Source organism: Astatotilapia calliptera, chromosome 15, assembly GCF_964374335.1.
Source record: "Astatotilapia calliptera chromosome 15, fAstCal68.1, whole genome shotgun sequence".
Classification (NCBI taxonomy): domain Eukaryota; kingdom Metazoa; phylum Chordata; class Actinopteri; order Cichliformes; family Cichlidae; genus Astatotilapia; species Astatotilapia calliptera.
Window position 1 is genome coordinate 13252775 of NC_137436.1, and position 25748 is coordinate 13278522.

The 25748-nt window shown below is 43.1% G+C and overlaps 4 protein-coding genes across 4 annotated transcripts; all 4 read right to left on the reverse strand.

The window, feature by feature from the left end:
• Positions 1–2090: 2090 nt before the first annotated feature.
• Positions 2091–6637, reverse strand: LOC145420625 (uncharacterized). The gene is made up of 17 exons (XM_080290035.1): positions 6519–6637; positions 6286–6414; positions 6053–6181; positions 5820–5948; positions 5587–5715; positions 5333–5482; positions 5048–5188; positions 4859–4924; positions 4630–4761; positions 4414–4537; positions 4179–4330; positions 3974–4073; positions 3787–3863; positions 3505–3613; positions 3351–3408; positions 3032–3189; positions 2091–2952 (listed from the first exon to the last, which is right to left on the reverse strand). Exons 1-17 carry the CDS (start codon positions 6635–6637, stop codon positions 2935–2937), a joined length of 1920 nt encoding a protein of 639 aa, XP_080146161.1. The 3' UTR covers positions 2091–2934.
• Positions 6638–6747: 110 nt separating this feature from the next.
• On the reverse strand, positions 6748–8070 carry LOC145420718 (uncharacterized). Its single transcript, XM_080290228.1, has 5 exons — positions 7955–8070; positions 7541–7596; positions 7117–7216; positions 6924–7007; positions 6748–6807 (listed from the first exon to the last, which is right to left on the reverse strand). Exons 1-5 carry the CDS (start codon positions 7979–7981, stop codon positions 6748–6750), a joined length of 327 nt encoding a protein of 108 aa, XP_080146354.1. The 5' UTR covers positions 7982–8070.
• A 5869-nt stretch (positions 8071–13939) lies between these two features.
• LOC113006886 (uncharacterized) lies at positions 13940–18486 on the reverse strand. The gene is made up of 17 exons (XM_080290036.1): positions 18368–18486; positions 18135–18263; positions 17902–18030; positions 17669–17797; positions 17436–17564; positions 17182–17331; positions 16897–17037; positions 16708–16773; positions 16479–16610; positions 16263–16386; positions 16028–16179; positions 15823–15922; positions 15636–15712; positions 15354–15462; positions 15200–15257; positions 14881–15038; positions 13940–14801 (listed from the first exon to the last, which is right to left on the reverse strand). The coding sequence occupies exons 1-17, from the start codon at positions 18484–18486 to the stop codon at positions 14784–14786; spliced, it is 1920 nt and encodes a 639-aa protein (XP_080146162.1). The 3' UTR covers positions 13940–14783.
• Positions 18487–18596: 110 nt separating this feature from the next.
• LOC145420719 (uncharacterized) lies at positions 18597–19919 on the reverse strand. The gene is made up of 5 exons (XM_080290229.1): positions 19804–19919; positions 19390–19445; positions 18966–19065; positions 18773–18856; positions 18597–18656 (listed from the first exon to the last, which is right to left on the reverse strand). The coding sequence occupies exons 1-5, from the start codon at positions 19828–19830 to the stop codon at positions 18597–18599; spliced, it is 327 nt and encodes a 108-aa protein (XP_080146355.1). The 5' UTR covers positions 19831–19919.
• Between the last annotated feature and the right edge of the window lie 5829 nt (positions 19920–25748).

The window sequence follows — 25748 nt, forward strand, 5'->3', positions numbered from 1 at the left end:
ACTGGTTTAGCTTTCGTCCATCAGATACACAACAAAGCACATTTTTGGTAGAGCATGCTAGCAGGCCGTCGTTATTACCGTGTTTTTTGGAAAATACGGCACACTTAAAATCAATCCTTTGATTTTTCTAAAAATCGACAGTGCCCCTTATAATCCCGTGTGCCTTATGAAGATAATGGCACTATGCAATTCGCCCTTTGATCAAATGATGAGAGCTGATAGTCAAATAGTGCGCCCTGACATTTCCACATTTTGTAACGACAGACCATGTTGAGCGTGTCGTGACACTTGTAAAATGGAAGAACACATCTACTTGTTGGTCGCAGAAGAGCCACTGAGAAATGATTTTTTTAGGTGGCTCGTTACAACTCGATGGCTGGTCACCTGGAATAAGATAAGACTCTGGACCCAAAAATTGACCGATTTTACTGGCCAAGAATCTGTTTGGATGTGCGCTGATGTTGTGCGTCCAGTGGTGTCAGCTGGTGAACCAGCTGGCCATTCCAAAAGTGCCTTTATGCCCTTACTGCCCTTAATGGAGGTACCATTTGAGCACATTGGCATGGACCTCATCTGACCATTTTATCGACGAGAAAAAGTAAATCTTTCGTTCAGCTGTTGTTAACTGATCTTGACTTTGTTAATTAAACGTTGTAAACCTGCTTTCAGTGTGTCCTGTACATGAGTTCTTTCAGTAAACCACAGCACGGTGTGTTTTTTGAGCTGATGAAGTTAAGCCAAAACAAGAAACATGCAGCAGGAGACAGTAACTTGTTAAAATGTTTGTGGCGAGAATAAGGCACGGCGGGACCACGGAGTATCATTCGGAGCCATCTTTATTTACATCTCACCACAACAATCCCCAAACCCCCGAGTCCCCGTGTTTTTAACTAGGCGGGCGTGATTAAGGATGCCGTGCAGGTGCGTCCGCCCTCCCTGCACGGCACCGCAGACCACGCCCCACCACATACCCCCATCGCCTGATTGAGGCTGGGGAGCCATCCGGCCGAACCTACTCCCCCACCGCCAGTGGGAGAGGGAATCAGCCCGGACAGCTGGCGCCCCCAGGCCCCGGCCAAGCGACGGGGAGGTGCGAGTTCAGGTGGCCGCCCGCGAATCCAGCGGTGCAGGCCAAGCTGGTTCGGAAGTCGGACGCGTGGCGTGTGCACCCGGCGCGGCCGGCACAGTCGTGAGCCCCAGCTCACAGGTGGCTGGGCAGAGGTGTGGCGTGTACTGGCCTCTGGTGGTGGTGAGGCCGATCTGGTGAGCACGGCGATCTCAAGCGTGGCACACGCCTCGCTCGCCAGTTCCACTCGAGCAGGCTCCCCTGGCACGGGGACCTCCAGCTCCTTGCGCGGTCCATCCGTCACTGCCGTCGCTCCCCGCTGGAGCAGCCCATCGCGCGACTCCTCCGTCACTACTACTCCCTCCGCCGCCGCCTGCTCCCGCTGGGCGGCCGCCATTTCGGCCACCATCTGGGCCAGCTCCTCCATTCCCTGGCTCCGATACGGACCCGCCGTGCTGCCTCCTGGGTTTCGGCACCAATGTGGCGAGAATAAGGCACGGCGGGACCACGGAGTATCATTCGGAGCCATCTTTATTTACATCTCACCACAACAATCCCCAAACCCCTGAGTCCCCGTGTTTTTAACTAGGCGGGCGTGATTAAGGATGCCGTGCAGGTGCGTCCGCCCTCCCTGCACGGCACCGCAGACCACGCCCCACCACAATGTTATAAAAGGTACAATTAAAGATTTTCATGGATTTTTCAAGGATAAATGTCTAATTTGATCAAAAGTTCTATATGCCATTTCTGGAGAGAGTGCAGTGGAAATGTTGTCACTTTTGGACTTTGCTACTTGCAGCTAAACATTTGCAGCTAAATAATGTATAATGTAAGCAGAAACTGCAACTGAATGAGGGAATATTTGTCTAAAAACTTAAACTGAACTAGAAGGGTACCAGTGCTCCAGCTTACCATCTTTACCTGAGTAAATCTGTTTGTTGAACAATCTAAATGGTTGATTCAGAAACTTCTGTGACATCAACTTAACTGAGACTCATTACAAATTTCACAAAACACAGTTGAATACTTAGTTAATTAGTTTTTATTAGTTATTTTTGTTTTTGTTGTTACGTTAATTTTAATAAAAAATAAATAAATAAGTAAATAATTGTCATGGTCCCCGTGCCTGCCCAGCCGGCCTCACAAGGCTACACTTGTGTTTTTTTTCTCTTTCTCCCCCTATCTCTCTGCCTGGGCGGAGCTCACAGCTGGCTCCCGCCCTTGGCTCTCACAGCTGTTGGCGATCAGCTGATTATCCGTCTTCTATTTGAGGCTGGGTCACAGATCCTCTCATCGCGGGATGATTGCGCTACTGACGTTAGTCTACCTTTCCAGCTCCCGTGGTCTTACACCTTTATGCCTTCGTGATTTGTGAGTGATATCTCCCTTTCCCTGTTCCAGCTTATCTTCCCGGACCTGTGACCTCCCCGCGGTACGAACGTGTGTGAGGACGTGAGCGAGCGTGAGAGAGAGAGAGCCTTCCCCTAATCCCCTGGAACCCTGAATTTCCCGTCACTGTATATATTATTGCACGGGTGTGTAAATAAATTGTGTTTTGAGACATCAACCTGCTCTGCGCTTGAGTCCCTGCTTTCAGCCCGTGACAATAATATCTTTATTTTATTTTATTATTAATTTATTTGTTGTTCCCAGAGAGCAAGCCAAACACTGGTCCTGACTATCTCTAGTAGTGGTGCACTACTAGTGAATGACCGGTGAATGTGGGGCGACGGTGGCAAGAAAAAACTCCCTCCTGGAGGAAGAAATCTTGGGAGGAACCAGGCTCTCTGGGAGGACCCTTCCTCCTAAGGGCAATACTTACCAGCGGTCTGAGACGACGGTTGTTCCTTCTCAGCACGATGATGGCTCTAACTTGCTTCCACACCCTGTTTTAGAATGAAGAGAAAAATGATTAACAAGGTAATAGGACATTTCAAAATTCTCTCAGCTGCTGTGTCTTCTTACGTTTCTCTTGTAAAACAGGATGTAGGCAGACTGCTGCTGTTCCTCAAAAACTGCCGATCCAGTTGTGTGGAGCACCCGTGCATCATTATAGGTGAGCCAATGATCTGATGTAGACTGTGGGCTCTCCTCAGGATGCACAGAATGACAGATGTAGTGTCCTAAGATCACATTAAGACAAATGAATCCAACTTCTAAAAGTCAACTGATTCAAGCAAACAGTGGTTTGGACTTAGTGCTTCTTAAAACATCAAAAGCTTTTGTGTGTGAGTCCTTCACTCAAAAGTAGCATTTTCTGTTTGTAACAAGTCAGTTGTTTTACCTGATTCTGTGCCTCCATAGTGACTAATGATGCTTATGAGTTCATAACGGCCATCACCCTGAGAAGGAACAAATCCAAAGATCAGTTTCATAAAGTCTCACATCAGTGCGATAATTAAGCTGATTCTCTGAGATGTTCTGCAGTCTGTTTTTACCTGTTTGGATGACACCACCAAGTCCCTCTGCAGCCTGACGGGGTCATTCACCTTCTGAAGCTTGTGGGTTTTTGTAAAGCCAAACCTCTTCAGGTGAAAGATGAGAACGCTGGCAGAAAAGAAAAAAAAACCCAAGGTACAAAATAAGAAGAATGAGTGTCAAACACAAACCGAAGATGGGAGAAAATGACTGCTCAAGTGTTGTCTTAAAAACTCTGATGTTTAGTGCGCCACAGTTTGGAAATCAGGTCAGTCGATCAATTCTGATGTGACCTTACTCACCTTGGCAGTGTATCAAAAGACTGCTTCACTTCCGAGGTCGTCCCTCCACAGTCACAGGTAAATTCGATTTTTTGTTCCTAAACAACGGCAAAGAGAAAACAGGCTTTATGGTAGAAAAAAAAATCACAACCTATGCGCACACACAAGATCAGTGATACTACATCTCTACTGGAATTTGTGATCTTACCTTCAAGTATGTCCCTAACATGTCCTCAACAGACCCCTCTGGAACCAGGTCAAGGGACAAGCTTGTAAATTCCTCCTGTTGTGATGACTGGTGACCGCAGCTACACATTTAAGGAGTAACGTAGTTAAAGTAACGATCAAGTAGGTGGAAAAGAGGTATATGAAAATGTTGCAATCAGCCCTGTGTTTCTGAAAGACTGGCTTACCTCTTGCATGTCCTCACGTTTTCCATTTTGAAAACATGATGGTCTTCTACTGGGCAGGTATAACTTCGGCCCAGGAGAGCTGCTTCCCTCTTCAGGTGAGGTGAGAGGCTTTTCACCTCATTGAGGAAAAAGGTTAGGAATTCATGAGCGTCCTGAAAGAAAAACACAGAGGAGATTTAGAACATAAACATTAGAAGGTAAAGCAAAAAACAAAATGTCCAAATAGCTGACGCACTTTCTGTGCACTGCCTTCGTATTCAGGAACCTGTTGGCTGAATGCCTTCTTAAAAGACATTAGGCGGCGTTTTTTAAGGTCATAATCTCTTGATTCATGACAGTTCCTGATGTTCATGAGCCTTCTGTAAAAAGGAAAGGGTAAACAGACATTTCTGGTGTTAGATATCTTTGTTCTTCAGGTTTCTGAAGAAAGTAGAAGGTTGACGTAGCGCACCTTAAGAGCCGAGCTTCTGGGACTGCTCTCCACAAAGTCTCCTGACGGCTGACATCTCTAATGAACTCCTCATTGTTGAAGAGGCTCTGCAGGCAGGAGTTCATGTAGCAGCTGTTTACAATGTTTGGAAACCTGCCACACATACACAAAGTTTACACTATCAGTGTAAAATAACTCATTTCCACTTTGACAAAGAGAGCTTTGGTCCTCGTGCACCACGTGTACTCACCCGAAGCGGTCCACAGTCTGAACTTTATTTTTCTTTTTTTTTCTATCCTTCAAATTTTTCCCTAAACTATTGCAAAAAGGTAAAAACACAAACACACAATTAGGAAAGATGTCAAGAAGCTAAGCAGTGTATGTGCATGTATGCATGAGCTTTGAAGTTTAAACATTTTGGAGGACGTTTTTCTCTTACATGTCAAACACCTGCTCCAATCCATCCTCTTGTGCCAGAAACTCCATAAGCAAAGTGTCCCAACTCAGGTCTGATGGCTCACTATGTTCAGTGGTGTTTCTAACCTGGTTGGAACTTTCACCACATTCCTTATGGGTGCTGCTGCATGCAGAAAGAAGAAAGGAGTCAGGGATGCATAGCAAGCACAACAGGACAACAAACAAACATTGTCTCTCTGGAGAAAAGCATTCAAACATCTAATTCTTATTGTGATCAGCAATCGGCCAAAATATTAAAAGCACTTACCTGGGATTGTCTGTAGTTATGACCTGTACTAGGTCCTCTGAACTGTTCAGTGGAGGCTTGATGTCCAGTTCTTGGCCTTTTGTTTCTAGGCAGTCTTCTTTTGGTGGTGCTGCCTCAGCAAGTGTACAGTCCTGCTGCAGGTTCTTTAATCTGCAAAAATATACAAATATATAGAAGATTAAGTATCAAATCTGCAACCAGAAGGATCCCAAAAGAATTTTTCTTTAAAGTGAGAAGATTAAAGTTTCCCTTACTTGTCACTCTTTTTATCAGGTTCCCCTGTTGTTTCTGGAGCAACCAGTTCTCGACCTTTTGTTTCTAGGCAGTCTTCTTTTGGTGGTGCTGCCTCGGCAGGTGTACAGTCCTGCTGCAGGTTCTTTAATCTGCAAAAATATACAAATATATAGAAGATTAAGTATCAAATCTGCAACCAGAAGGATCCCAAAAGATTTTTTCTTTAAAGTGAGAAGATTAAAGTTTCCCTTACTTGTCACTCTTTTTATCAGGTTCCCCTGTTGTTTCTGGAGCAACCAGTTCTCGACCTTTTGTTTCTAGGCAGTCTTCTTTTGGTGGTGCTGCCTCAGCAAGTGTACAGTCCTGCTGCAGGTTCTTTAATCTGCAAAAATATACAAATATATAGAAGATTAAGTATCAAATCTGCAACCAGAAGGATCCCAAAAGATTTTTTCTTTAAAGTGAGAAGATTAAAGTTTCCCTTACTTGTCACTCTTTTTATCAGGTTCCCCTGTTGTTTCTGGAGCAACCAGTTCTCGACCTTTTGTTTCTAGGCAGTCTTCTTTTGGTGGTGCTGCCTCGGCAGGTGTACAGTCCTGCTGCATGTTCTTTAATCTGCAAAAATATACAAATATATAGAAGATTAAGTATCAAATCTGCAACCAGAAGGATCCCAAAAGATTTTTTCTTTAAAGTGAGAAGATTAAAGTTTCCCTTACTTGTCACTCTTTTTATCAGGTTCCCCTGTTGTTTCTGGAGCAACCAGTTCTCGACCTTTTGTTTCTAGGCAGTCTTCTTTTGGTGGTGCTGCCTCGGCAGGTGTACAGTCCTGCTGCATGTTCTTTAATCTGCAAAAATATACAAATATATAGAAGATTAAGTATCAAATCTGCAACCAGAAGGATCCCAAAAGATTTTTTCTTTAAAGTGAGAAGATTAAAGTTTCCCTTACTTGTCACTCTTTTTATCAGGTTCCCCTGTTGTTTCTGAAGCAACCAGTTCTCGACCTTTTGTTTCTAGGCAGTCTTCTTTTGGTGGTGCTGCCTCGGCAGGTGTACAGTCCTGCTGCATGTTCTTTAATCTGCAAAAATATACAAATATATAGAAGATTAAGTATCAAATCTGCAACCAGAAGGATCCCAAAAGATTTTTTCTTTAAAGTGAGAAGATTAAAGTTTCCCTTACTTGTCACTCTTTTTATCAGGTTCCCCTGTTGTTTCTGGAGCAACCTGGTTTCTTCTCTGTAGAAAGAAACCAAAAGACAGGACATAGCTGTGTGCTTCATTGCTCTTAATTGCTCCCATTTCATTGTGATGAATAAATGCTTGATGATAGTGACTCTTTCCATAAAACATACCTTCCAGAATTTGAAAATAGACCAGCGGGACTTTTTCTGTGGCTTTACAGTGGGGGTCTCTGCCTCTGTATCGCTGTCAGTTTCCTGTAGAGAACGAACAAACATAATGTTATTAAAAAAGAAAAGTCACTTAAAATTAACAAATACATTTTAAGGAAAATATGCATTTCATATGTCTTCTGTAAAAGCAAACCGAGAAACAGCAGAAGAAGTGTCTCCATTTTATTTTCTTCTTCTTCTTTATACCATTTTCATGGTTAGGTGTTGTGGCAGCAACAGAAGCATCCGGGACGCTGATCGAGGACAAAAGTGTAAATGTTATTTTTCAAAGTGGAAATTTTTAACAAGGAGCGCATCCTGGATATTGCAAATAAAAAATAATAACTGTTATGAAATACCAAAATGAACAAAATCATGTATTTTGTACATTTACACTCTATATTTTCAACTAATCTCTGAATCGATATAAATAATAGACAAAACTAGAAGTAGTAAAAACGATATAAACACACAAGGCGGAAGAAAAACAACAATAAAAGGGAAATAAAACAGCTCACACTAAACCACTGCTATAAATATCTCCGGCAACATTGGATTAAAGAGTCACATTTCTTTACCTCTGTTGAGACGTAGAAGGAATTTCCTTCTCTGCCACGTTTTGGTTTTTTGATCTCTGTTTAGAAAGAAGAAAACCAACATCAGTAATGGCATAAAACAAACATTCCAAGGGAGGCTCTACATGAAAAGTGTCCAGTTAGAAAATTTGGTATTATTTTAGATTATTTATCAATTTAGTGAGCTATCGACTCATGAAGTGGACCGATATGAATATGTTTAAATAAATTAAAAACAATTTATTCATGCCTCAATTTGAGTTTTAAAGTTTATGGTATGAAATACAAAATACTTCATTTGGTTCAAAATTCAGTTTTTACAAAAATCATCTATGAAGCTCCATTAAAAGCTTCAAAATGCTTATTTACTGTAAGAAAATATACAGAGAAATGTGCTACAAGTCTCGTCAAACTTACCTTTCTGAGAAAAAAGCGTTTGAACATCTTTGAACCTAATTTGATCGCAGTGAAAATCTTCTGTGCTATGCAAAAGTTCAACTGAAAACAAGTTCAATAGTTGTATATTTATAAGCTTTCAGCATAGAATGTTCATACCCTGAACATGTGTCATCATAATGTATGGGGCTAGTTTGCATATTTTGGAATGTATGCTCATTGGAACTGTGTGGTACTCGTCTCCAAGCAACCCCACTGTACATGCTTGAAATGTACAGTGCAATGTGCAAAAAATTGCAAAAATAAACAAGACAAGACAGTGCAATGGATATGTGCAAAATGCTGAGTATTGTGCAAAAGTAACTTGGTGTGTGTGTGTGTGTGTGTGTGTGTGTGTGTGTGTGGAGCAGGGCGATATGACCAAAAATATTTATCACGATATACATTTGAAAATTTGCGATAACGATATAACTGACGATATAACTGACACTAGACAAAATACTTTACAACTACACAACTTTATTAGTGCAAAAAAACCATCAATGTATTTTCACTTAAACAAGCAGCTGTTTTTATGTGCATTAAAGTTATATAAAAATGTAACAATGCAAATTCCTTGCTGACAGTTTAACCAAAAGGCATTTCCAGTGGAAATTGGCCGACATATCCTGAGCATAACAATGTATAATATCCACTAAACTTAAAAAGAGGTTATACACACACAATACAGTAATATTATGTTGAAGCACAGTACGTATCACTCCGCGAGGCGCCTGCCTAATATAGCCGTAATGCTCCACTTTCGCTCTTCTCATTCTGTGTCGCCGCCATGTGCGTATGTAAACATAGGCACTGCGCATGCGCGTTTTACCCATATTCTATCACGATATTTCATTTTCCTATCGTTGCCCAAAATTACACCGGTATTACCGTGAACGGTATGATATAGCCCAGCCCTATATGTGTGTGTGTGTGTGTGTGTGTGTGTGTGTGAGATACTGCAGATAAGTGCTTGGTAGCGATGTGTGAAGGTGTGTGTGTGTGTGTATCAGTCCAGTCACTGAGTGTTCAGGAGTCTGACGGCTTGCTGGTACCTCTTTCGAGAAGGCAGCAGGGTGAAGAGTGTGTGAGGTCCTCCATAATGCTGGTGGCTTTGCGGATGGAGCGGGTGCTAAAAGTGTCCATGATGGAGGGGAGAGGGGCTCCAATGATCTTCTCAGCTGCTCTCACTATTAGTTGTAGGGTACTGCGATCTGATACGGTGCAGTTACCATACTAGATAGTGATGCAGCTGCTCAGGACGCTCTCGATAATCCCTCTGTAGAAGGTGGTGAGAATGGATGGTGAGAGATGGGCTTTCCTCAGCTTCCGCAAGAAGTAGAGATGCTGTTGGGCCTCCTTAGTTATGGAGCTTGGGTTAAGGGACCAGAAAAGGTTCTCCGCCAGGTGGACATCAAGGAATTTGGTGCTCTTGACGACCTCCAAAGAGGATCCAGTGATGTTAAGTGGGAAGTGAGCTCTCTGTGCTCTCCTGAACAATCATCTCTTTTGTTTTGTCCACGTTCACAGACAGGTTGTTGACCCTACATCTCTACAGATGGCCCCTAGCGCAACCCTTCAGCCTACTAGTAATTGCACCTATTGTACAAAAGGGTTAGGGTTGTGTATGGGATTTCCTATGCCCCCTGAATGCACCATCGGGGTGCATGTCCGCAACTTTAGTTCAGAGACAAACGGCAGCCAAACAACGGACAGTGTGTGCGTTCATAAGACCGTAAGTTAATGTTTTACTTCACTCAGTTGTGTTGGTGTTCAGCCATGAGTGTATTTGATGACTTACCAGCAGTTTCTGCTTCTGTTTATGTGACATTATGTACAAGTGGTAGTTCGCTAGCATAACAGATTTGTTTACTAATTAGCTTCTAGGAGAGAGATTCGTTGTTATCGTGTTGTTGATTCTGTGCTCCGTGTAACAGATGATAAACCAATGTACAGTTGCCTTCAGTGCATAGTTGTATGCGGTGTGTTAATGCATAATGTCTGACTTTAAGTTTATGTAACCAGGCTGAAGTATAATGTCAGCTTATTTAGCTATATACTGTACTTGAGTACACCTCAGTTGTATCTTTATGTTTATTATGTAATCTGATTCCTAATTGATTGTATTATTATGCTTTGTCTGCAGAAACCACACATACACACACACACACTCTATCTCGCCCAGCTGCGGGCACATTCTCAATTGAAAATACAAAGAATGACAACTTTATTCCTGGACTCTGCCTGTTTGTTCCTCTCACATCTGAACATTTGCAAGTGTCCTGACCCGACACTCTGAAGTGATTGCTGCCAGCTCAGATTTCTTTAACCCTTCTGAACACCTATGGTACAAATTTGAGCAAACTAGGTGACTTCCTTCCTGTCACCAAGTTGTAACATTCACAAGATTTTCAGAAAACTTGACCTTTGACCTTGAGGTCAAGGTCACTGATATTCAAACTGAATATCAGTAGATGCACCATTGGTATTAATTCAAAATCCTATGCCTCTTGTTCTGGAGTTATTATCTTGACCAAGCTGAGTATACAATTATGAAAGAATTATTTTCCATTTTATTTCACTATCTGTAAATACGGCAAATAAACAGTATTTGTGACAATTACTAGTAAAGCGGTTAGTGAGAATCCACATCTGATTACAGTATAATACACTGCTTATTTATGTAAAATCATCATCAATAAATGTGTTCAAAACAGAAGCTACACTGGCTTTAAAAGTTTTTGTTAACTCTGGCTAGGGCTAGGGCATATCATACCGTTCACAGTAATACTGGTATGATGTTGGGCAACAACAAGAAAATGAAATATCGCGATTAGGGATGGGTACCGGTGTTCTGACATAAACGGTAGTAACCAGACCGAAAAGCAGTGCACATTTCGGTGCTTTATTTCGGTGCTTTTTTTTCCTGAGCTGTGATACACTTCTAGCCAATCATTTTACGTTTCCGAGGATAGTAGGCGGGGCCAGGTACGTACGTTCTTTTATGCAGAGCTACAGATTAAAAATGTCCAAGGCGAAGCGGTCAAAAGTCTGGCTGTACTTCATAGCAAAATATGCAAACTCAGCAGCCTGCAACAAGTGCTTTAAGCTGATACTGTGATACTGTCAAAGGAAGTAACACCTCGAATCCGATGAAACACCTGGCGACGCGTAGCGTTTTTTTTTTAAAAGCCGAGAAATGCGCCGTATTTGATGGCAGCAGCAGCCGTTCTTCTCTGCGTGAGTAGCTTAATGTTGTTTGTGTGTAATTTACGTTGAGTAGGCTAACCACGTTATTACATTAATGCATGTAAGGTGAACTAGCAAACATCATCATAGCTACATGCGGCTGTCTTCTTGGTTGATGGCAGATACTCCCTTCACCCTGGCCAAAAAGGCTAAAATGACCAAAGAAAAAGTGGGAAACAGCTAAACATGAGAGGTTTTTGGACAAGGTTTGTATTTTTTCCATTGTTTAAGCACTGCTTCCAGCTAAGAGTGATACCATATATGCCCCATAGCTGCAGAAAAGGCTAACATTGTTATCTTTTTACAAAAAACCAGCTGAATATGAGAGGTTTTTGGACCAATTTTGTGTTCTCCATTCTTTAAGCACCGGTTTGAGCACCGTTTGAGCACCGGCACCGTTTCAAAAGTACCGATTTGGCACCGGTATCAGATAAAACCTAAACGATACCCATCCCTAATCGCGATAGAATATGGGTAAAACGCGCATGTGCGGTACCTTTGTTTTCATACGCACATGGTGGAAAAAGCGTGCTGGCGACGGAGAATGAGAAGGGCGAAAGTGGATCGCTGAATGAAACGGATGAACCAGAATTGGTTTGTAAAAATGCTGCAACCTCAGTGGTGTGGAACTGGTTTAGCTTTCGTCCATCAGATACACAACAAAGCACATTTTTGGTAGAGCATGCTAGCAGGCCGTCATTATTACCGTGTTTTTTGGAAAATACGGCACACTTAAAATCAATCCTTTGATTTTTCTAAAAATCGACAGTGCCCCTTATAATCCCGTGTGCCTTATGAAGATAATGGCACTATGCAATTCGCCCTTTGATCAAATGATGAGAGCTGATAGTCAAATAGTGCGCCCTGACATTTCCACATTTTGTAACGACAGACCATGTTGAGCGTGTCGTGACACTTGTAAAATGGAAGAACACATCTACTTGTTGGTCGCAGAAGAGCCACTGAGAAATGATTTTTTTAGGTGGCTCGTTACAACTCGATGGCTGGTCACCTGGAATAAGATAAGACTCTGGACCCAAAAATTGACCGATTTTACTGGCCAAGAATCTGTTTGGATGTGCGCTGATGTTGTGCGTCCAGTGGTGTCAGCTGGTGAACCAGCTGGCCATTCCAAAAGTGCCTTTATGCCCTTACTGCCCTTAATGGAGGTACCATTTGAGCACATTGGCATGGACCTCATCTGACCATTTTATCGACGAGAAAAAGTAAATCTTTCGTTCAGCTGTTGTTAACTGATCTTGACTTTGTTAATTAAACGTTGTAAACCTGCTTTCAGTGTGTCCTGTACATGAGTTCTTTCAGTAAACCACAGCACGGTGTGTTTTTTGAGCTGATGAAGTTAAGCCAAAACAAGAAACATGCAGCAGGAGACAGTAACTTGTTAAAATGTTTGTGGCGAGAATAAGGCACGGCGGGACCACGGAGTATCATTCGGAGCCATCTTTATTTACATCTCACCACAACAATCCCCAAACCCCCGAGTCCCCGTGTTTTTAACTAGGCGGGCGTGATTAAGGATGCCGTGCAGGTGCGTCCGCCCTCCCTGCACGGCACCGCAGACCACGCCCCACCACATACCCCCATCGCCTGATTGAGGCTGGGGAGCCATCCGGCCGAACCTACTCCCCCACCGCCAGTGGGAGAGGGAATCAGCCCGGACAGCTGGCGCCCCCAGGCCCCGGCCAAGCGACGGGGAGGTGCGAGTTCAGGTGGCCGCCCGCGAATCCAGCGGTGCAGGCCAAGCTGGTTCGGAAGTCGGACGCGTGGCGTGTGCACCCGGCGCGGCCGGCACAGTCGTGAGCCCCAGCTCACAGGTGGCTGGGCAGAGGTGTGGCGTGTACTGGCCTCTGGTGGTGGTGAGGCCGATCTGGTGAGCACGGCGATCTCAAGCGTGGCACACGCCTCGCTCGCCAGTTCCACTCGAGCAGGCTCCCCTGGCACGGGGACCTCCAGCTCCTTGCGCGGTCCATCCGTCACTGCCGTCGCTCCCCGCTGGAGCAGCCCATCGCGCGACTCCTCCGTCACTACTACTCCCTCCGCCGCCGCCTGCTCCCGCTGGGCGGCCGCCATTTCGGCCACCATCTGGGCCAGCTCCTCCATTCCCTGGCTCCGATACGGACCCGCCGTGCTGCCTCCTGGGTTTCGGCACCAATGTGGCGAGAATAAGGCACGGCGGGACCACGGAGTATCATTCGGAGCCATCTTTATTTACATCTCACCACAACAATCCCCAAACCCCTGAGTCCCCGTGTTTTTAACTAGGCGGGCGTGATTAAGGATGCCGTGCAGGTGCGTCCGCCCTCCCTGCACGGCACTGCAGACCACGCCCCACCACAATGTTATAAAAGGTACAATTAAAGATTTTCATGGATTTTTCAAGGATAAATGTCTAATTTGATCAAAAGTTCTATATGCCATTTCTGGAGAGAGTGCAGTGGAAATGTTGTCACTTTTGGACTTTGCTACTTGCAGCTAAACATTTGCAGCTAAATAATGTATAATGTAAGCAGAAACTGCAACTGAATGAGGGAATATTTGTCTAAAAACTTAAACTGAACTAGAAGGGTACCAGTGCTCCAGCTTACCATCTTTACCTGAGTAAATCTGTTTGTTGAACAATCTAAATGGTTGATTCAGAAACTTCTGTGACATCAACTTAACTGAGACTCATTACAAATTTCACAAAACACAGTTGAATACTTAGTTAATTAGTTTTTATTAGTTATTTTTGTTTTTGTTGTTACGTTAATTTTAATAAAAAATAAATAAATAAGTAAATAATTGTCATGGTCCCCGTGCCTGCCCAGCCGGCCTCACAAGGCTACACTTGTGTTTTTTTTCTCTTTCTCCCCCTATCTCTCTGCCTGGGCGGAGCTCACAGCTGGCTCCCGCCCTTGGCTCTCACAGCTGTTGGCGATCAGCTGATTATCCGTCTTCTATTTGAGGCTGGGTCACAGATCCTCTCATCGCGGGATGATTGCGCTACTGACGTTAGTCTACCTTTCCAGCTCCCGTGGTCTTACACCTTTATGCCTTCGTGATTTGTGAGTGATATCTCCCTTTCCCTGTTCCAGCTTATCTTCCCGGACCTGTGACCTCCCCGCGGTACGAACGTGTGTGAGGACGTGAGCGAGCGTGAGAGAGAGAGAGCCTTCCCCTAATCCCCTGGAACCCTGAATTTCCCGTCACTGTATATATTATTGCACGGGTGTGTAAATAAATTGTGTTTTGAGACATCAACCTGCTCTGCGCTTGAGTCCCTGCTTTCAGCCCGTGACAATAATATCTTTATTTTATTTTATTATTAATTTATTTGTTGTTCCCAGAGAGCAAGCCAAACACTGGTCCTGACTATCTCTAGTAGTGGTGCACTACTAGTGAATGACCGGTGAATGTGGGGCGACGGTGGCAAGAAAAAACTCCCTCCTGGAGGAAGAAATCTTGGGAGGAACCAGGCTCTCTGGGAGGACCCTTCCTCCTAAGGGCAATACTTACCAGCGGTCTGAGACGACGGTTGTTCCTTCTCAGCACGATGATGGCTCTAACTTGCTTCCACACCCTGTTTTAGAATGAAGAGAAAAATGATTAACAAGGTAATAGGACATTTCAAAATTCTCTCAGCTGCTGTGTCTTCTTACGTTTCTCTTGTAAAACAGGATGTAGGCAGACTGCTGCTGTTCCTCAAAAACTGCCGATCCAGTTGTGTGGAGCACCCGTGCATCATTATAGGTGAGCCAATGATCTGATGTAGACTGTGGGCTCTCCTCAGGATGCACAGAATGACAGATGTAGTGTCCTAAGATCACATTAAGACAAATGAATCCAACTTCTAAAAGTCAACTGATTCAAGCAAACAGTGGTTTGGACTTAGTGCTTCTTAAAACATCAAAAGCTTTTGTGTGTGAGTCCTTCACTCAAAAGTAGCATTTTCTGTTTGTAACAAGTCAGTTGTTTTACCTGATTCTGTGCCTCCATAGTGACTAATGATGCTTATGAGTTCATAACGGCCATCACCCTGAGAAGGAACAAATCCAAAGATCAGTTTCATAAAGTCTCACATCAGTGCGATAATTAAGCTGATTCTCTGAGATGTTCTGCAGTCTGTTTTTACCTGTTTGGATGACACCACCAAGTCCCTCTGCAGCCTGACGGGGTCATTCACCTTCTGAAGCTTGTGGGTTTTTGTAAAGCCAAACCTCTTCAGGTGAAAGATGAGAACTCTGGCAGAAAAGAAAAAAAAACCCAAGGTACAAAATAAGAAGAATGAGTGTCAAACACAAACCGAAGATGGGAGAAAATGACTGCTCAAGTGTTGTCTTAAAAACTCTGATGTTTAGTGCGCCACAGTTTGGAAATCAGGTCAGTCGATCAATTCTGATGTGACCTTACTCACCTTGGCAGTGTATCAAAAGACTGCTTCACTTCCGAGGTCGTCCCTCCACAGTCACAGGTAAATTCGATTTTTTGTTCCTAAACAACGGCAAAGAGAAAACAGGCTTTATGGTAGAAAAAAAAATCACAACCTATGCGCACACACAAGATCAGTGATACTACATCTCTACTGGAATTTGTGATCTTACCTTCAAGTATGTCCCTAACATGTCCTCAACAGACCCCTCTGGAACCAGGTCAAGGGACAAGCTTGTAAATTCCTCCTGTTGTGATGACTGGTGACCGCAGCTACACATTTAAGGAGTAACGTAGTTAAAGTAACGATCAAGTAGGTGGAAAAGAGGTATATGAAAATGTTGCAATCAGCCCTGTGTTTCTGAAAGACTGGCTTACCTCTTGCATGTCCTCACGTTTTCCATTTTGAAAACATGATGGTCTTCTACTGGGCAGGTATAACTTCGGCCCAGGAGAGCTGCTTCCCTCTTCAGGTGAGGTGAGAGGCTTTTCACCTCATTGAGGAAAAAGGTTAGGAATTCATGAGCGTCCTGAAAGAAAAACACAGAGGAGATTTAGAACATAAACATTAGAAGGTAAAGCAAAAAACAAAATGTCCAAATAGCTGACGCACTTTCTGTGCACTGCCTTCGTATTCAGGAACCTGTTGGCTGAATGCCTTCTTAAAAGACATTAGGCGGCGTTTTTTAAGGTCATAATCTCTTGATTCATGACAGTTCCTGATGTTCATGAGCCTTCTGTAAAAAGGAAAGGGTAAACAGACATTTCTGGTGTTAGATATCTTTGTTCTTCAGGTTTCTGAAGAAAGTAGAAGGTTGACGTAGCGCACCTTAAGAGCCGAGCTTCTGGGACTGCTCTCCACAAAGTCTCCTGACGGCTGACATCTCTAATGAACTCCTCATTGTTGAAGAGGCTCTGCAGGCAGGAGTTCATGTAGCAGCTGTTTACAATGTTTGGAAACCTGCCACACATACACAAAGTTTACACTATCAGTGTAAAATAACTCATTTCCACTTTGACAAAGAGAGCTTTGGTCCTCGTGCACCACGTGTACTCACCCGAAGCGGTCCACAGTCTGAACTTTATTTTTCTTTTTTTTTCTATCCTTCAAATTTTTCCCTAAACTATTGCAAAAAGGTAAAAACACAAACACACAATTAGGAAAGATGTCAAGAAGCTAAGCAGTGTATGTGCATGTATGCATGAGCTTTGAAGTTTAAACATTTTGGAGGACGTTTTTCTCTTACATGTCAAACACCTGCTCCAATCCATCCTCTTGTGCCAGAAACTCCATAAGCAAAGTGTCCCAACTCAGGTCTGATGGCTCACTATGTTCAGTGGTGTTTCTAACCTGGTTGGAACTTTCACCACATTCCTTATGGGTGCTGCTGCATGCAGAAAGAAGAAAGGAGTCAGGGATGCATAGCAAGCACAACAGGACAACAAACAAACATTGTCTCTCTGGAGAAAAGCATTCAAACATCTAATTCTTATTGTGATCAGCAATCGGCCAAAATATTAAAAGCACTTACCTGGGATTGTCTGTAGTTATGACCTGTACTAGGTCCTCTGAACTGTTCAGTGGAGGCTTGATGTCCAGTTCTTGGCCTTTTGTTTCTAGGCAGTCTTCTTTTGGTGGTGCTGCCTCAGCAAGTGTACAGTCCTGCTGCAGGTTCTTTAATCTGCAAAAATATACAAATATATAGAAGATTAAGTATCAAATCTGCAACCAGAAGGATCCCAAAAGAATTTTTCTTTAAAGTGAGAAGATTAAAGTTTCCCTTACTTGTCACTCTTTTTATCAGGTTCCCCTGTTGTTTCTGGAGCAACCAGTTCTCGACCTTTTGTTTCTAGGCAGTCTTCTTTTGGTGGTGCTGCCTCAGCAAGTGTACAGTCCTGCTGCAGGTTCTTTAATCTGCAAAAATATACAAATATATAGAAGATTAAGTATCAAATCTGCAACCAGAAGGATCCCAAAAGAATTTTTCTTTAAAGTGAGAAGATTAAAGTTTCCCTTACTTGTCACTCTTTTTATCAGGTTCCCCTGTTGTTTCTGGAGCAACCAGTTCTCGACCTTTTGTTTCTAGGCAGTCTTCTTTTGGTGGTGCTGCCTCGGCAGGTGTACAGTCCTGCTGCAGGTTCTTTAATCTGCAAAAATATACAAATATATAGAAGATTAAGTATCAAATCTGCAACCAGAAGGATCCCAAAAGAATTTTTCTTTAAAGTGAGAAGATTAAAGTTTCCCTTACTTGTCACTCTTTTTATCAGGTTCCCCTGTTGTTTCTGGAGCAACCAGTTCTCGACCTTTTGTTTCTAGGCAGTCTTCTTTTGGTGGTGCTGCCTCAGCAAGTGTACAGTCCTGCTGCAGGTTCTTTAATCTGCAAAAATATACAAATATATAGAAGATTAAGTATCAAATCTGCAACCAGAAGGATCCCAAAAGATTTTTTCTTTAAAGTGAGAAGATTAAAGTTTCCCTTACTTGTCACTCTTTTTATCAGGTTCCCCTGTTGTTTCTGGAGCAACCAGTTCTCGACCTTTTGTTTCTAGGCAGTCTTCTTTTGGTGGTGCTGCCTCAGCAAGTGTACAGTCCTGCTGCAGGTTCTTTAATCTGCAAAAATATACAAATATATAGAAGATTAAGTATCAAATCTGCAACCAGAAGGATCCCAAAAGAATTTTTCTTTAAAGTGAGAAGATTAAGGTTTCCCTTACTTGTCACTCTTTTTATCAGGTTCCCCTGTTGTTTCTGGAGCAACCAGTTCTCGACCTTTTGTTTCTAGGCAGTCTTCTTTTGGTGGTGCTGCCTCGGCAGGTGTACAGTCCTGCTGCATGTTCTTTAATCTGCAAAAATATACAAATATATAGAAGATTAAGTATCAAATCTGCAACCAGAAGGATCCCAAAAGAATTTTTCTTTAAAGTGAGAAGATTAAAGTTTCCCTTACTTGTCACTCTTTTTATCAGGTTCCCCTGTTGTTTCTGGAGCAACCTGGTTTCTTCTCTGTAGAAAGAAACCAAAAGACAGGACATAGCTGTGTGCTTCATTGCTCTTAATTGCTCCCATTTCATTGTGATGAATAAATGCTTGATGATAGTGACTCTTTCCATAAAACATACCTTCCAGAATTTGAAAATAGACCAGCGGGACTTTTTCTGTGGCTTTACAGTGGGGGTCTCTGCCTCTGTATCGCTGTCAGTTTCCTGTAGAGAACGAACAAACATAATGTTATTAAAAAAGAAAAGTCACTTAAAATTAACAAATACATTTTAAGGAAAATATGCATTTCATATGTCTTCTGTAAAAGCAAACCGAGAAACAGCAGAAGAAGTGTCTCCATTTTATTTTCTTCTTCTTCTTTATACCATTTTCATGGTTAGGTGTTGTGGCAGCAACAGAAGCATCCGGGACGCTGATCGAGGACAAAAGTGTAAATGTTATTTTTCAAAGTGGAAATTTTTAACAAGGAGCGCATCCTGGATATTGCAAATAAAAAATAATAACTGTTATGAAATACCAAAATGAACAAAATCATGTATTTTGTACATTTACACTCTATATTTTCAACTAATCTCTGAATCGATATAAATAATAGACAAAACTAGAAGTAGTAAAAACGATATAAACACACAAGGCGGAAGAAAAACAACAATAAAAGGGAAATAAAACAGCTCACACTAAACCACTGCTATAAATATCTCCGGCAACATTGGATTAAAGAGTCACATTTCTTTACCTCTGTTGAGACGTAGAAGGAATTTCCTTCTCTGCCACGTTTTGGTTTTTTGATCTCTGTTTAGAAAGAAGAAAACCAACATCAGTAATGGCATAAAACAAACATTCCAAGGGAGGCTCTACATGAAAAGTGTCCAGTTAGAAAATTTGGTATTATTTTAGATTATTTATCAATTTAGTGAGCTATCGACTCATGAAGTGGACCGATATGAATATGTTTAAATAAATTAAAAACAATTTATTCATGCCTCAATTTGAGTTTTAAAGTTTATGGTATGAAATACAAAATACTTCATTTGGTTCAAAATTCAGTTTTTACAAAAATCATCTATGAAGCTCCATTAAAAGCTTCAAAATGCTTATTTACTGTAAGAAAATATACAGAGAAATGTGCTACAAGTCTCGTCAAACTTACCTTTCTGAGAAAAAAGCGTTTGAACATCTTTGAACCTAATTTGATCGCAGTGAAAATCTTCTGTGCTATGCAAAAGTTCAACTGAAAACAAGTTCAATAGTTGTATATTTATAAGCTTTCAGCATAGAATGTTCATACCCTGAACATGTGTCATCATAATGTATGGGGCTAGTTTGCATATTTTGGAATGTATGCTCATTGGAACTGTGTGGTACTCGTCTCCAAGCAACCCCACTGTACATGCTTGAAATGTACAGTGCAATGTGCAAAAAATTGCAAAAATAAACAAGACAAGACAGTGCAATGGATATGTGCAAAATGCTGAGTATTGTGCAAAAGTAACTTGGTGTGTGTGTGTGTGTGTGTGTGTGTGTGTGTGTGGAGCAGGGCGATATGACCAAAAATATTTATCACGATATACATTTGAAAATTTGCGATAACGATATAACTGACGATATAACTGACACTAGACAAAATACTTTACAACTCCACGACTTTATTAGTGCAAAAAAACCATCAATGTATTTTCACTTAAACAAGCAGCTGTTTTTATGTGCATTAAAGTTATATAAAAATGTAACAATGCAAATTCCTTGCTGACAGTTTAACCAAAAGGCATTTCCAGTGGAAATTGGCCGACATATCCTGAGCATAACAATGTATAATATCCACTAAACTTAAAAAGAGGTTATACACACACAATACAGTAATATTATGTTGAAGCACAGTACGTATCACTCCGCGAGGCGCCTGCCTAATATAGCCGTAATGCTCCACTTTCGCTCTTCTCATTCTGTGTCGCCGCCATGTGCGTATGTAAACATAGGCACTGCGCATGCGCGTTTTACCCATATTCTATCACGATATTTCATTTTCCTATCGTTGCCCAAAATTACACCGGTATTACCGTGAACGGTATGATATAGCCCAGCCCTATATGTGTGTGTGTGTGTGTGTGTGTGTGTGTGTGAGATACTGCAGATAAGTGCTTGGTAGCGATGTGTGAAGGTGTGTGTGTGTGTGTATCAGTCCAGTCACTGAGTGTTCAGGAGTCTGACGGCTTGCTGGTACCTCTTTCGAGAAGGCAGCAGGGTGAAGAGTGTGTGAGGTCCTCCATAATGCTGGTGGCTTTGCGGATGGAGCGGGTGCTAAAAGTGTCCATGATGGAGGGGAGAGGGGCTCCAATGATCTTCTCAGCTGCTCTCACTATTAGTTGTAGGGTACTGCGATCTGATACGGTGCAGTTACCATACTAGATAGTGATGCAGCTGCTCAGGACGCTCTCGATAATCCCTCTGTAGAAGGTGGTGAGAATGGATGGTGAGAGATGGGCTTTCCTCAGCTTCCGCAAGAAGTAGAGATGCTGTTGGGCCTCCTTAGTTATGGAGCTTGGGTTAAGGGACCAGAAAAGGTTCTCCGCCAGGTGGACATCAAGGAATTTGGTGCTCTTGACGACCTCCAAAGAGGATCCAGTGATGTTAAGTGGGAAGTGAGCTCTCTGTGCTCTCCTGAACAATCATCTCTTTTGTTTTGTCCACGTTCACAGACAGGTTGTTGACCCTACATCTCTACAGATGGCCCCTAGCGCAACCCTTCAGCCTACTAGTAATTGCACCTATTGTACAAAAGGGTTAGGGTTGTGTATGGGATTTCCTATGCCCCCTGAATGCACCATCGGGGTGCATGTCCGCAACTTTAGTTCAGAGACAAACGGCAGCCAAACAACGGACAGTGTGTGCGTTCATAAGACCGTAAGTTAATGTTTTACTTCACTCAGTTGTGTTGGTGTTCAGCCATGAGTGTATTTGATGACTTACCAGCAGTTTCTGCTTCTGTTTATGTGACATTATGTACAAGTGGTAGTTCGCTAGCATAACAGATTTGTTTACTAATTAGCTTCTAGGAGAGAGATTCGTTGTTATCGTGTTGTTGATTCTGTGCTCCGTGTAACAGATGATAAACCAATGTACAGTTGCCTTCAGTGCATAGTTGTATGCGGTGTGTTAATGCATAATGTCTGACTTTAAGTTTATGTAACCAGGCTGAAGTATAATGTCAGCTTATTTAGCTATATACTGTACTTGAGTACACCTCAGTTGTATCTTTATGTTTATTATGTAATCTGATTCCTAATTGATTGTATTATTATGCTTTGTCTGCAGAAACCACACATACACACACACACACTCTATCTCGCCCAGCTGCGGGCACATTCTCAATTGAAAATACAAAGAATGACAACTTTATTCCTGGACTCTGCCTGTTTGTTCCTCTCACATCTGAACATTTGCAAGTGTCCTGACCCGACACTCTGAAGTGATTGCTGCCAGCTCAGATTTCTTTAACCCTTCTGAACACCTATGGTACAAATTTGAGCAAACTAGGTGACTTCCTTCCTGTCACCAAGTTGTAACATTCACAAGATTTTCAGAAAACTTGACCTTTGACCTTGAGGTCAAGGTCACTGATATTCAAACTGAATATCAGTAGATGCACCATTGGTATTAATTCAAAATCCTATGCCTCTTGTTCTGGAGTTATTATCTTGACCAAGCTGAGTATACAATTATGAAAGAATTATTTTCCATTTTATTTCACTATCTGTAAATACGGCAAATAAACAGTATTTGTGACAATTACTAGTAAAGCGGTTAGTGAGAATCCACATCTGATTACAGTATAATACACTGCTTATTTATGTAAAATCATCATCAATAAATGTGTTCAAAACAGAAGCTACACTGGCTTTAAAAGTTTTTGTTAACTCTGGCTAGGGCTAGGGCATATCATACCGTTCACAGTAATACTGGTATGATGTTGGGCAACAACAAGAAAATGAAATATCGCGATTAGGGATGGGTACCGGTGTTCTGACATAAACGGTAGTAACCAGACCGAAAAGCAGTGCACATTTCGGTGCTTTATTTCGGTGCTTTTTTTTCCTGAGCTGTGATACACTTCTAGCCAATCATTTTACGTTTCCGAGGATAGTAGGCGGGGCCAGGTACGTACGTTCTTTTATGCAGAGCTACAGATTAAAAATGTCCAAGGCGAAGCGGTCAAAAGTCTGGCTGTACTTCATAGCAAAATATGCAAACTCAGCAGCCTGCAACAAGTGCTTTAAGCTGATACTGTGATACTGTCAAAGGAAGTAACACCTCGAATCCGATGAAACACCTGGCGACGCGTAGCGTTTTTTTTTTAAAAGCCGAGAAATGCGCCGTATTTGATGGCAGCAGCAGCCGTTCTTCTCTGCGTGAGTAGCTTAATGTTGTTTGTGTGTAATTTACGTTGAGTAGGCTAACCACGTTATTACATTAATGCATGTAAGGTGAACTAGCAAACATCATCATAGCTACATGCGGCTGTCTTCTTGGTTGATGGCAGATACTCCCTTCACCCTGGCCAAAAAGGCTAAAATGACCAAAGAAAAAGTGGGAAACAGCTAAACATGAGAGGTTTTTGGACAAGGTTTGTATTTTTTCCATTGTTTAAGCACTGCTTCCAGCTAAGAGTGATACCATATATGCCCCATAGCTGCAGAAAAGGCTAACATTGTTATCTTTTTACAAAAAACCAGCTGAATATGAGAGGTTTTTGGACCAATTTTGTGTTCTCCATTCTTTAAGCACCGGTTTGAGCACCGTTTGAGCACCGGCACCGTTTCAAAAGTACCGATTTGGCACCGGTATCAGATAAAACCTAAACGATACCCATCCCTAATCGCGATAGAATATGGGTAAAACGCGCATGTGCGGTACCTTTGTTTTCATACGCACATGGTGGAAAAAGCGTGCTGGCGACGGAGAATGAGAAGGGCGAAAGTGGATCGCTGAATGAAACGGATGAACCAGAATTGGTTTGTAAAAATGCTGCAACCTCAGTGGTGTGGAACTGGTTTAGCTTTCGTCCATCAGATACACAACAAAGCACATTTTTGGTAGAGCATGCTAGCAGGCCGTCGTTATTACCGTGTTTTTTGGAAAATACGGCACACTTAAAATCAATCCTTTGATTTTTCTAAAAATCGACAGTGCCCCTTATAATCCCGTGTGCCTTATGAAGATAATGGCACTATGCAATTCGCCCTTTGATCAAATGATGAGAGCTGATAGTCAAATAGTGCGCCCTGACATTTCCACATTTTGTAACGACAGACCATGTTGAGCGTGTCGTGACACTTGTAAAATGGAAGAACACATCTACTTGTTGGTCGCAGAAGAGCCACTGAGAAATGATTTTTTTAGGTGGCTCGTTACAACTCGATGGCTGGTCACCTGGAATAAGATAAGACTCTGGACCCAAAAATTGACCGATTTTACTGGCCAAGAATCTGTTTGGATGTGCGCTGATGTTGTGCGTCCAGTGGTGTCAGCTGGTGAACCAGCTGGCCATTCCAAAAGTGCCTTTATGCCCTTACTGCCCTTAATGGAGGTACCATTTGAGCACATTGGCATGGACCTCATCTGACCATTTTATCGACGAGAAAAAGTAAATCTTTCGTTCAGCTGTTGTTAACTGATCTTGACTTTGTTAATTAAACGTTGTAAACCTGCTTTCAGTGTGTCCTGTACATGAGTTCTTTCAGTAAACCACAGCACGGTGTGTTTTTTGAGCTGATGAAGTTAAGCCAAAACAAGAAACATGCAGCAGGAGACAGTAACTTGTTAAAATGTTTGTGGCGAGAATAAGGCACGGCGGGACCACGGAGTATCATTCGGAGCCATCTTTATTTACATCTCACCACAACAATCCCCAAACCCCCGAGTCCCCGTGTTTTTAACTAGGCGGGCGTGATTAAGGATGCCGTGCAGGTGCGTCCGCCCTCCCTGCACGGCACCGCAGACCACGCCCCACCACATACCCCCATCGCCTGATTGAGGCTGGGGAGCCATCCGGCCGAACCTACTCCCCCACCGCCAGTGGGAGAGGGAATCAGCCCGGACAGCTGGCGCCCCCAGGCCCCGGCCAAGCGACGGGGAGGTGCGAGTTCAGGTGGCCGCCCGCGAATCCAGCGGTGCAGGCCAAGCTGGTTCGGAAGTCGGACGCGTGGCGTGTGCACCCGGCGCGGCCGGCACAGTCGTGAGCCCCAGCTCACAGGTGGCTGGGCAGAGGTGTGGCGTGTACTGGCCTCTGGTGGTGGTGAGGCCGATCTGGTGAGCACGGCGATCTCAAGCGTGGCACACGCCTCGCTCGCCAGTTCCACTCGAGCAGGCTCCCCTGGCACGGGGACCTCCAGCTCCTTGCGCGGTCCATCCGTCACTGCCGTCGCTCCCCGCTGGAGCAGCCCATCGCGCGACTCCTCCGTCACTACTACTCCCTCCGCCGCCGCCTGCTCCCGCTGGGCGGCCACCATTTCGGCCACCATCTGGGCCAGCTCCTCCATTCCCTGGCTCCGATACGGACCCGCCGTGCTGCCTCCTGGGTTTCGGCACCAATGTGGCGAGAATAAGGCACGGCGGGACCACGGAGTATCATTCGGAGCCATCTTTATTTACATCTCACCACAACAATCCCCAAACCCCTGAGTCCCCGTGTTTTTAACTAGGCGGGCGTGATTAAGGATGCCGTGCAGGTGCGTCCGCCCTCCCTGCACGGCACCGCAGACCACGCCCCACCACAATGTTATAAAAGGTACAATTAAAGATTTTCATGGATTTTTCAAGGATAAATGTCTAATTTGATCAAAAGTTCTATATGCCATTTCTGGAGAGAGTGCAGTGGAAATGTTGTCACTTTTGGACTTTGCTACTTGCAGCTAAACATTTGCAGCTAAATAATGTATAATGTAAGCAGAAACTGCAACTGAATGAGGGAATATTTGTCTAAAAACTTAAACTGAACTAGAAGGGTACCAGTGCTCCAGCTTACCATCTTTACCTGAGTAAATCTGTTTGTTGAACAATCTAAATGGTTGATTCAGAAACTTCTGTGACATCAACTTA